Here is a 12,839-nt window from a genome sequence, read left to right on the forward strand (position 1 = left end):
TCAATAAATGGTGTTGAGAAAATTGGACAGGTACATGCCAAAAAACGCCAACAACAACAACAAAAAACAACAAAAAAGGAACTAAACCACCAACTTACACTATACACAAGAATAAACTCAAAATAGATAAAAGGCTTAAATGTAAGCCATGAAGTCATAAAAATCCTTGAAGAAAACAGAGGCAGTAAAACCTCAGACATGTCATGTAGCAGTATTTTTGCAAATACATTTCCTAGGGCAAGAAAAACAAAGGAAAAAAATAAACAAATGGGACAACACCAAACTAAAGCTTCTGTACAGCAAAAGAAACCATCAACAAAATGAAAATGGAACCCACTGTATGGGAGAATATATTTGCGAATGACATATCTGATAAGGGGTTATTTTCCAAAATATATAAAGAACTCATACAATTCAACACCAGGAAGATTAACAATCCATTTAAAAATGAGCAAAGTGAATAGACATTTCTCCAAAGTGGACAAACAGATGGCCAAGAGACATATGAAAAAATTCTCAAGATCATTAATAATTAGAGAGATGAAAAGAAAAACTATAATGAGATATCACCACATACCTGTCAGAATGCTACCATCAATAAATCAACAAATAACAGAGCTGGAGAGGATGTGAAGAAAAAAGAACCCTAGTACACTGCTGGTGGGAATGCAGACACTGTGGAAAACAGTATGGAGTTTCCTCAAAAAATTGAAAATGGAACTGCCCTTTGATCCAGCGATCCGACTTCTGGGAATTTATCCTAAGAGTCCCGATACACCAATCAGAAAGAATATATGCTCCCCTATATTTATTAACAATAGCTAAGATCTGGAAACAGCCCAGGTGCCCATCAGTAGATGAGTTATTCACTCATCTGTGGTACATTTACACCATGTAATATAGCTAAACCTTGCTATAAGGAACTAATTCAGGTGAGGGGGTGTCTGTTAAAGCCAAAGTCTGTTATATAATAAAGTAAGTTTTCCAAATACGTATGTTAAAAAATTGACAAATTAGTTTACCTGTTTTTACTTATGTAGACAGGTTTGTGTAATTAAAATCAAATATGTATGAAAAGTTTAGTTTCACTGAAAAGTTTTCTACATGTATTACTGTAATTTTAAATTTATATTGAATAGGTCTAGTAAATGTGTGCATTCACCAGTCACCTCTAGTGACAAAACAAATGCATACAGCTAGGGCATGGCATAGCGCATATGGGAACATCTGCTGGCAGGCATTCAATTGCTGCAGAAAGTCACGCCATGCCACAACAGAATCAATTACCTCCTGTGCTAATTGATCACATGCTAATCATTTGCTGAACATTGTTCTTGCAGAAGATAGCTGTCAATATATAATATGTATTTACATCAGTGAAATTAATACAGTATTTTTCCCAATATATGGCTTATATGCAAAAATTTATTAAAAATAACAATGATTTCTTATCAGCCGAAGGACTTGTATGCATGCATATAAGCATAACCAATGGACACAAAACTCTGGGGGGTGAGGGCATGTATGGGTGTGGGGTGGGGGGGACAATGGTAAGATATGTACACATATAATACCTAAATTAAAAAAAGTGAAAAAAATAACAATGAATTAGTAACAATAACAAAAAACCTTTTAATTTAATTATAAGCAAATCTTGTTAAAAGCATTTTAATATCATTAGGGTGTTAATTTTCACATATGACATATGGACTGGAAATTTTGTCTGTTAAATCTGAAGTCCACAAAATCAAGGGTTTATGGTACTATGCGGCTGTAAAAAGGAAGGAACTCTTACACTGTGTGACAGCATAGACCTGGGGAGTATAATGTTATGCAAATTAGCCAATCAGAGAAAGACAAATATCACATGATCTCACTTATAGGTGGAATCAAATAAACAAAATAAAATGACAAACAAAATGGGTCAAAAGGCATGGATACATGGGATAGACCAGTGGTCGGCAAACTGTGGCTTGCGAGCCACATGCGGCTCTTTGGCCCCTTGAGTGTGGCTCTTCCACAAAATACCACGTGCAAGCGTGCACATACAGTGCAATTGAAACTTCGTGGCCCATGCGCAGAAGTCGGTTTTAGGCTCTCAAAAGAAATTTCAATCGTTGTACTGTTGATATTTGGCTCTGTTGACTAATGAGTTTGCCGACCACTGGGATAGACTGACATATATCAGTAGGGAGGAAGGTGGGAGGGATAAGAAGAGATTAGCCAAGAACATATATGCATAGCCCATGGACACAGACAATAGTGTGGTGAAAGCTTGGGGTGGGGTGGGGGCTGGGTGGAGAGGGACAAAGAGGGAGAAAATGGGGACACCTGTAATACTCTCAACAATAAAGAAATAAATTTAAAAAAAATTTCATGTATAAGCATTGTGTTTTATATGAATAACAGAATATATAAAATAAAAATCCTGCTACAGAATCACAGAATCTGATAACTGAAAAGTACCTAGAAAATAACTGAACTCAACACTATCATTTCCTAAGTAGTAGAGTTAGAACTTTGAGATTTTTGACCAGACTCTTGAATTGTTTTTTAGTTTATCTTTTGGTAAGGGTATAACACAAAAACACAAAAGTTCATGTAACAAGTTTACTTATTTAGTTTGATAAATGATCGGGTGGAGAATCTATATTCTAATATTTGCCATGGACCTAATGACTTTTGATCACTAGTCTATGTTGCTTCCTTACCCTGAAAATGTGAACAATATAGCTATGGTAGACTAAATAATGGTCACCCAGGATGGCCACATTCTAATCTCCAGAACTGTTAATGTTACGCTTAATGGCTTTGCAATTGTGACAAGGAAAGCAGAAATTTGAGTGATTTGCTTTGAAGACGGAGAGAGGAGGCAAAGTCAAGGGATACAGGTAGCTACTAGAAGCTGAAAATGAAGGCAAGGAAATGATTGTCCCTCAGAGCCTCCAGAAGGAACCAGCCCTGCTGACATGAGTTTAGTCCAGTGAAAAATGATTTCAGATTTTTGACCTGCAGAATTGTAAGAGAATGCATTGTGTTGTTCTCAGCCACTAAGTTTGTGGTAGTTTGTTACAGTAGCAATAGGAAACCAATAAAATAAGCCTTATAGAAAAATGTAAATGATATTACTTTTTTAGTTATATTTTCACAACTTCAACTTTGACACAAAAAAAAAACAAATCTTCTTATATTATATTTATTCCTAACAGCATATATTTAGTTTGTATTCTTGAATTTTCATCGAAGAAAATCAGACATATCAATGAAACTGTCCAAAAAATACTTACCTAGTTAATTTCTTTAGAATGTGTTGAAGGATATTAAATAAACTTGAAATCCTAGAAAATGGAAGAAATTAATGTATAATTAAACAACAAAAAAACCCTAACTCTTAACAATTATAGCTCTTCAGGAAGAGAAATGCCCTCAGTAACAAAGAAAACAGCTAAGATAGTGTAAAACACAGAATACCAAAATTTATTTCTAATTTGAGTAAATTATAATATTACTTTTTTTTTTTGCCATTTCCTGAGTTTTCTTCAAAATCACCAAGGACTGGCTTTTGTTAGGACAGTTGTAAGGAGATCACTACTTTATGTTCAAATTATCCTATCTAATAAAAGAGTAATATGCAAATTGACTGTCACTCTAGCACACAAGATGGCTGCCCCCATGTGGTCAAATATGGCTGTCCCCATGTGGACACAAGATGGCCGCCACAAGATGGCCAGCAGGGGAGGGCATTTGGGAGGGACCAAGCCTGCAAGGGAGGGCATTTGGGGGTGATCAAGCCTGCAGGGGAGGGCAGTTAGGGGTGAACAGGCTGGCAGGGGAGCAGTTAGGCATCAATCAGGCTGACAGGGGAGTGGTTAAGGGGTGATCAGGCTGGCAGGCAGAATCAGTTAGGGGCAATCAGGAAGGCAGGCAGGCGAGCAGTTGGGAGCCAGCAGTCCTGGATTGTGAGAGGGATGTCCGACTAAACGGGCAGTCAGACATCCCTGGAGGGGTCCCAGATTGGAGAGGGTGCAGGCTGGGCTGAGGGACACACACACTCCCATGCACAAATTTTGTGCACCGGGCCTCTAGTAAACTTTTAAAAATGTTCAGATGTCTTTAGCAGAACCAATCTGCATAAGAGCTTGCCTTTTAGAGATGGTCCTGAATTAGCTTCCAAAGAAATTGAGAGATACTTTAAATTGAGAGAAACTGAGTGATGCCAGAGAAGCCACTGACAGGGGACAGGATAAAGACAAATGAAATATAAGGTATTTCTTTAGTATCTTTTCTAGACCTAAACTCATTGCCTTTCTTATTTATTTAAAAATGGTTTTCACTGGGTGATGTGGGACAGGTGTTGAATAATATACACAAAAACTTTACATATGTAAATGTATGTAAATGTGATGTATGAAAAAACTTTACATAGGTTACCCCTGGAAAGAAGCAATTCTTGTAATTGAAGTGGACATTTATAAGTTCAAGCAGAGAAATAAAGTTTGAAAAACTGTGTCAAGCCTCAAGGCTGGAACTATGCAACTAGTGTAAATCAGGACAATTTCTCATCCTAAGTGGTAAATCAAATATATTATCTACCAAGGCTGTCACTAGCTTAGCCGTGTGCTCCAGGGCAAGTCAGAGTCCCAGTTTCCGCACATATAAAATGGAGATAATACTACCACCAGTCCTTCCTAGAAATTTGGGAGATGCAAATTACATAATGCTTGTAAGTTATTTCCTTTGCATTTATTGTTCTGAGTACAGTAAATTCATTTCACTCTGATGCACAGAAACGCTAGGTAGAGGGATAAACTTTTAGAAATTAGGATGTCTAAATGAGTATATACAATCCTGAGAGCTAAGAGTCTGTGACTGTCCTTTTCTTTCCCATCCCTGAAAAGGGGTGCAATATTTGGTTCTGTGCATCTCCAAGATGATGGGCTACTCTTTTGCTCCAGCCTCCTCTGTCTTAAGTAGAAAGACTGGTGCCACTGGCATTATGTTTAATTTGGAGATTGAGATTAATATGGATAGATCACAAATTGGGTCAGGAGAAGCTTCAATGTATAAAAGGCTTAAACGTTTTGAAAGTGGAATGATTTAAACTTGACCAGTATTTAGAAATAAAGAAAATTTGTGATATTAACAAGTTTAAAAATTACTACCACAAAATAAACTTTCTTACTTGAGTGCTGAAATTTTTTCTTTTAATTCTTCTGAGGTAATTTCTTCTAGCAGAAAAAGCTTTGAAGTAAAAGCATCAATATGACCTAAAATAAAATATAAAACTTAAAAACAATTGCAGCATTTGAAAAACTAAAAACCAAGTTATCCAGTCTCTTCAAAGATCTATAATAATAAAAGCATAATATGCTAATTAGACCAGACTTCCTTCCGGATGACCTTCCGGATGAAGCTGGGCCTGCGAGGGAAGCCTGGGTCGTGGGTGCCTGCCGGCAGCCAGAGGGAAGCCCGGGTCCTGGATGCTGATGGCCAGAGGGAAGCCCGGGTCCCAGGTGCCAGAGGGAAGCCAACGCGGCAGCCGGGGGGAGGAAGGTCTACTCTTGCATGAATTTTGTGCATTGGGCCTCTAGTGTTTTTATAAAACTGTAATAACTGTAAAGAAACTTTACATTCCAAAGAGTTGTTTTAAAAATGTGCTGAATGAAGAAAAGGTAACATGTGTCAACACCAAAAAAAAAGAGAGAAATAATCTCTAAGCCCACAATCTATATATATAAAATCCTAATATTCAAATAGACTAAACAGCGGAACAACCGAACAACTGGTCACTATGACGTGTGCTGACCACCAGGGGTGCGCACAGAACATGGAGGGCATCGGCCGCAACGGGATGGTGGAGGAAGGTGAGTGGGGGCTGTCATCGGGGCAAGCCTCTGGTGGTTACTGAAAATTCTTTGCTCTTGCGCACTGCAGTCCCCTGCCTGGTGCTCACACCTGCTGCCGGCACCAGCCCTGATCACCTTTCAGGGCTTCTCCACCTCCCCCTGCTCCTAGGGGCGACTGGAGCCTGCAGCCGCCTCTCGCACCTGCAGCCAGCGCTGGAGCCGCTGCTCACACCCACTGCCAGGGCCCGGCGCCGGTCCCGATCGCTTGGCACTATCAGCAGGTGTGAACAGTGGCTGCCGGTCCCAATCGCCTCTGAGGGCTTCTCCACCTCCCCCTACTTCTGAGGGGCGATCAGGGCAGCAGCAGTTGCCACTCGCACCCGCTGCTGGTGCTGATCCCAACTGCTCTGCACCATCAGTGGATGCGAGTAGGGCCAATGCCATCAGCCATACCGGCTGCCGAAAGAGAGGGAACCGGGAGCCACGGTGGGAGGCGGGAGGGTGGCGCAGAGGATGGGCCAAGGCCCTCCTTTCCAGTGTGCCCACCACAGCCTCGCGGCCCATAGTTCCTTTCAAGGTGCTCAAATTCGTGCACTGGGCCCCTAGTTTAAGAATAACAACTTAAAATATTGGTGCTTCTAATTGCTTTAAAAGTTGAATTTTTATGGAGATACAATTTTTAGAGAAATATTGTATTTATTATCAAAGCAAACGAATAAAATTTGTTTTGGACACTCTCTACACATCTTTAAGACATACTTGGTTCTTAAGATAAAAATCCTATATAATAAAAGCCTAGGTGGCTTTGCATGACATTGTCACAAGATGGCTGCTGCAATGTCATCACAAGATGGCAGCCACAAGATGGCCGGTAGGGGAGGGCAGTTGGAGGTGACCAGGCCTGCAGGGCAGTTCAGGGTGATCGGGTTGGCAGGGGAGAGCAGTTGGGGGCAAGTGGGTTGGCAGGGAGCAGTTAGGCATCAATGAGGCCGGCAGGGGAGCGGTTAGGGAGTGATCAGGCAGGTAGGCAGGCGAATGGTTAGGAGCCAGCAGTTCCGGATTGTGAGTGGGATATCTGATGGCCGGTTTAACCCGGCAGTTGGACATCCCCCAAGGGGTCCCAGATTGGAGAGGGTGCAGGCCAAGCTGAGGGAAAGGCCCTCCCTGCCCCCCGTGCATGAATTCCATGCACCAGGCCTCTAGTTAAGATTATAAAAAGCCAGCTTAATTATTCACAATAACCAATATATGAAAACAACTTAAGTGTCCATCAACAGAAGAATAGATAAAGAAGATGTGATATACTGTATATACATATATATCAAGAGGAAGAAGGAAATTCTGCTGTTTATGACAACAAAAATAGATCCTGAGGACATTAAGCTAAATGAAATGAGTTAGATAAAGATAAATACTGCACGGTTATCACTTATACAGAAAATCAAAAAAAAAAAAAAAGAAAAGAAATAAATAAGTCAAACTTTTAGAAATAGAGAGTAGAAAAGTCAGTGATTGCCAGGGATGGGGAAACAGAGAAATAGGAAGAGGTTGGTGAAAGGGTACAACATTCAGCTATAAGATAAATAAGGTCTAAGGATCTAATGTATAAATGGTGATTAACCCTTTGCACTCGCTTGCTTTTTTCTCGATTCCTTTATTCTAATGCTAACCGTGTCGAGTCACACTCGACATCCGAGTGCAAAAGGATAAATAAGGTCTAAGGATCTAATGTATAAATGGTGATTATAGTCAATAAGACTATTTTATAATTAAAATTTGACAAAGTAGAACATAAATGTTCTCATTAAAAATATAAATATGTGAGGTGATATGTTAATTAACTATATGGGAGAAATCCTTTCACAATATATAGGTATATCAAATCATCAACATGTACAGTTTAAATATCTTACTATTTTGTCAATTATACCTCAGTAAAGCTGAAAAAAATCTGGCTTATTTTTAATTAAAGCACACATAAGATTTCTTATGGTTAAAAATAAAATCAAAACAGTATATTCAAAGTTTTACTTTCTTCCGAAAATGGCATAATTTGTAATTCCAAAAAACAAAATGGCAAATTTTCAAGATGACACTTCTATTTTAAAAAGTAATTCATAGTTTCTGCAACAAAACAGGTGGAGACAAAACCCTGGGACCCTGAAATGTACCAAGGAAGAGTGGTATAAAAGCCCTGAGTTAAATGTTAGATAAGCAGGCCAATATAAAATCCATGTTACAGCCTGGCCAGTGTTGCTCAGTGGTTGAGTGTCAACCTATGAACCAGAAGGTCACTGTTCAATTCCTGGTCAGGGCACATGCCCAGGTTGCGGGCTCGATCCCCAGTGGGGAGCATGCAGGAGGCAGCCAATTGATGATTCTCTCTCATCATTGATGTTTCTATCTCTCTCTCCCTCTTCTTTTCTCTCTGAAATAAAAAATATATTAAAAAAATAACAAAAACAACAACAAAAATACACGAAAAGACAACCTACTGAATGGGAGAACATATTTGCCAATGATACATCTGATAAGGGGTTAATATCCATAATTTATAAAGAACTCAGTCAACTTAATATCAGAAAAACAAAAAACCAAATTTAAAAAGTGGGCAAAAGTAAAAAGAAAGAAAATTTTACTCTTTGTGACAGTATAGATGGACCTGGAGAACATTATGCTAAATGAAATGAGCCAGTCAGAGAAAGACAAGTATCATATAATTTCACTCATATGTGGAATTTAATGAATAAACTAAACTACCAAGAAAAATAGAGACAGACTTATAGTTAGAGAGCATTAGGGGCGAGGGGTGAGGGAAGGGAAGTGTGGCAGGGATGGGAGTAGAGAACTGAGTAAAAGAAAAAAAAAAGAGAGAACTCATGGATAACAGTGTGGTGATTGGGGAGGGGGATGGGTAGAGGTGAAAGAGGGCATAAAAGGGATAAATGGTGATGAAATAAGTAAGTAAATAAATAAATAAATAAAATGTGGGCAAAAGCCCTGAATAGATATTTCCCTGAGGAAGACATACAGATGACCAAAAGACATATGAAAAGTTGCTCAACATCACTAATCAACAGAGAAATGTAATTCAAAACCAAAGTTTCATCAGATTCTTAAACTGCTTATTGTTTAATGAAAATATAGATTCAAAAAACACTAAAGTAGAAAGCAACAAATCATAAGAACAGTAAAAAAACAAAAAACAAAAAACAATGTATTGAGAGATCACAGGAAGAAAATGACCTAATAGAGGGGCAACTAGAGTTGGCTGGGATGGATTGAGATGTGTGAGATTAGGCATTCCACTGGGAGGGAACAATATCAATGATTCTTCCTGTGAAGTATGTTAACTATACATGAACCCAGCCAACACAAATTAAATCCCTGCCTGACGACCTGCCCCCAAAAGATGCAAAACAAAAACAAACTTAAAGCAAAACTATTTCATCAGTGTTTGAGATTTTAGCCTGGCTGGCGTGGCTCAGTGGTTGAGCATCGACCTATGAACCTGGAGGTCATAGTTCGATTCCTGGCCAGGGTACATGCCCAGGTTGTGGGCTTGATCCCAGTGTGGGATGTGCAGGAGGGAGCCAATCAATGATTTCTCTCTCATTGATGTTTCTCTCTCTCTCTCCCTCTCCCTTCCTCTCATCAATAAAAATACATTTAAAAAAATATTAGAGATTTCAAAAACAATCCTATATAATAAAAGCCTAATATGCTAAGTGTCTGGTCATCTGGTTGGCCATTCAACCAATCAAAGCATAATATGCTAATGATATGCTAAGGCCGCTCAACTGCTCGCTATGATGTGCACTGATCATCAGGGGGCAGACGCTCTGAACGGTAGGTTACCTTGCTGCTGGGGTCTGGCCGATCAGGACTGAGCGAAAGGGCCGGACATGCCCTGGAGCCCTCCCTTCTCGGCTGGCCAACCTCCCGCATCCCTCCCTGGCCCCAATCATGCACTGGGGGGTCCCACGGCCTGGCCTGCACCCTCTCGCAATCCGGGAACTCTTGGGAAATGTTGGAGAGCCGGTTTCGACCCAATCCCGCAGGTCAGGCCGAGGGACCCCACTGGTGCACGAATTCATGCACCGGGCCTCTAGTGTCATTATAATTTTAAAAACATTTCAAAATGCTTAAACCAATTAAAAAGTACTTTTAAAGAAGCTCATTAGAAAACTCCTCTATATTTTTAGTCACTTACACTATTAAAGTATTTTAAAAATAAAATAATTTGGTTGACATTCATGTGCAACTAAATAAATATGGGATAAGAGGGAAATTAAAATATTTGAGATCATCAGTCCCACACTGCCATGTAACTCTAGAGTAGGGAATGGTGTTTTAATAGGAATGTTAATACAATCAGTAAACTAAAAACAAAAATATAGAATAGACATTTATAATTGAATAAAAAAGTATGTACTTACAAGAGAATAAAAAAGGAGAATAAAGACTCTTATATAACTTACCAACGTAAAAGGAGCTGTTGGAATGCAATAAACTTTCAGTCCATAGGCGACACAGTTCGCTTTCAGTCAGAGCTTCAGCTCCATAACAAGCTTGATACTCCACTTTTGGAAGAACATAAACTGGAACTTGCTGCAATGTAAGGTTATACTCTTTCACAAAGTTCCATTAATTTACTGTTAACAGCAAATACATTTGCCTATACAGTTTTGCCACTTTCAAAATGCTTTCAAGTAATTTTATTTGATCCTTTCAAATACAGTGGGGTTCAGACAGAAAGACAGATAGAACCCTTGTGGGTAAGAGGTGGATGAATAAGAGATCCTAACCATCCCCTTCCCCAGATGGTCCCATCCCAGGCAGTATTCCTCTCCACATGTGCCCCTTGATTTAATTTTATTGCTAAAAGCATTTTATTGTATAATAATTCTTCAGCAACAGGCAATCTGCATTTACTTCCACCAGAGAATGTGACTGACAGCAGAAACCTTGAAACAGAGCCTCTGATACACAATTGCCCAAAGGTTAAAAACTAGATTCTGGAAGCAATGACTATAAAATATACTAGTAATTCTCAAGAGGATAAAAAAAGTTACTAATTTTTGCCCCTTTAAAGCATTAGTCACATTATCTAAGGCTCAAGTAGTCTGAGCAGCTTGTTTTCATTCTATGAATGTATGAGCATTAATACCTACATTAACATCTGTGAATGTCATTAGCTTTGATAATATAAAAGCTTTATTCTAGACACTAACCACCTGAAAAGTTATAGATTTAGAGCTTATTGGTCAGGACACTAAATAGATTAGGTAAATGACTGTACCCATTACTGGTCTAAAGGAGGATATGCAAGGAAATACATGCTTGTGAAATAGCATGTTAATCATGTTCACTGTGCTCATGTTATCTCATTTCTGTCAAAGAAAATTTTACTGTTAATAGCAGCGACTTCATTTCCAACTGCAGAAGGAGAGACACATGATTTATGGAGCTTACTCAGAGTGATATTGCTACATAGTATTTTGAAATTATACTAAGCTGTCACTATTTATATACTTGAAAATATTTCATAAATGTTTCAGAATTCCTAATTTTCACAAGTGGGCATTTTAATTAGCTTTACACAACAGTGATGGTAAGAACAATTCAAATCCAGTAAAATTTCTGTTAACATCAAGTTTGGAGGTTTGATTTATATGACTATATGATAACATGAATGTTATAAAACTCTAAAGTAGTGTTTCTTAAATTTCAATGTGCATAGGAATAACCTGGTGATCTTATTAAATTGTAGAATCTGAGATGAAGACTACGGCTTTGCATTTTTAAAAAGCTGTTATTCCAGGGACCAAACTTTGAGTAATAAGGCCCCTCGATTTAATTTTATTGCTAAGAACATTTTATTGTATAACTAGAGGTTCAGTGCACGAAATTCGTGCACTGGTGGGGTCCCTAGTGGCTGCCAGATGCCGGCCAGGTACTCTCTCCCTTCCCTTGGCCGCTTGCCACTGCCGCCGACCAGCTGGGGCCTCCCTCCCTTCCCCTGGCCACATGCCACTGCACTGGCCAGGGACTCCCTCCCTTTCCCCGGCCACCTGCTGCCACTGCCGGCCTGCCGGGGCCTCCCTCCCTCCCCCAGGCCAGCCCCGCCCCCTGGTCGAACTTCCGAAAGAACTCCAGTCACACTACACTTTTATTATATAGGACTAGAGGCTCAGTGCACGAAAGTTCTTGCACTGGGAGGTGGGTCCCTCAGCCTGGCCTGCACCCTCTCGCAGTCTGGGAGCCTTCAGGGGATGTCTGACTTACAGCTTAGGCTCGCTCCCTCCGGGAGGCGACCAGTGGGCCAGCCAAGCCCCCCCCCCCGATCGCCCCTCTGCTGCCACTGGTCGCCACCGCCCCCCGATCGCCATCTGCTCCCTCTGCCCGCTGGCACCCACCTTGGCTGGCCTGGTGCAGCCCGCTCACTGGCCCCACCTCCCCACCAACCCCCCTCCGCCGTTTGGTCAATTTGTATATTAGGCTTTTATTATACAGAATAATTCTTCAGCAATGGGCAATCTGCATTTAAAATTATTTATAGTTGCAAAGAGTAGCTAGAGATAAAGAAATGAAGATCCAGGTGGCTCAGTTGATTGGAGCACCTACTTATATACCAAAATATTGTGGGTTTGATTCCCAGTCAGAGCACACATCTAGGTTGTGAGTTTGATCCCTGGTCAGGGCATGTATGGGAGGCAATCGATCGATGTGTCTCTCTCACATCTATGTTTCTCTCTGTATCTCAAATCAACAAACATATCCTCAGGTGAGGATTTTTAAAAAAAAGAAGGCACAAAGGGCTAAGGCATTAGCTCAAGGACACATAGCCAGTTTACAGCAGGGTTAGGAAAAGAACAACTGATTAAGAAAACCCCTTTCTGAATCATGACTAGATAACAGAGTTAAGATTTTTTTAAAAATAAGAAAATATTACTGTTTCTGAAAAGAAAGTACTTCGATACTTTGGAGGAT

The 12,839-nt window shown here is 39.9% G+C and overlaps 1 protein-coding gene across 5 annotated transcripts in view; it reads right to left on the reverse strand.

Moving 5' to 3' along the window:
* ICE2 (interactor of little elongation complex ELL subunit 2) overlaps nt 1–12,839 on the reverse strand; it is a 78,540-nt gene that overhangs the window by 21,553 nt on the left and 44,148 nt on the right. For 4 of the 5 annotated variants that reach the window (XR_013813465.1, XM_079769931.1, XM_079769929.1 and 1 more), the window contains 3 exons: nt 10,328–10,457; nt 5,183–5,267; nt 3,288–3,338 (listed from right to left, as the gene is read on the reverse strand). Coding sequence is in view for 4 of the 5 variants with exons in the window: in XM_079769931.1 (XP_079626057.1) it covers nt 3,288–3,338; nt 5,183–5,267; nt 10,328–10,457 (266 nt within the window). In the remaining variant the exon portion in view is untranslated. The remainder of the gene's footprint in view (nt 1–3,287; nt 3,339–5,182; nt 5,268–10,327; nt 10,458–12,839) is intronic. The other variant, XM_079769932.1, reaches the window with a different exon arrangement.

This window comes from Cnephaeus nilssonii, assembly GCF_951640355.1.
Source record: "Cnephaeus nilssonii genome assembly, chromosome: 4".
Classification (NCBI taxonomy): Eukaryota; Metazoa; Chordata; class Mammalia; order Chiroptera; family Vespertilionidae; genus Cnephaeus; species Cnephaeus nilssonii.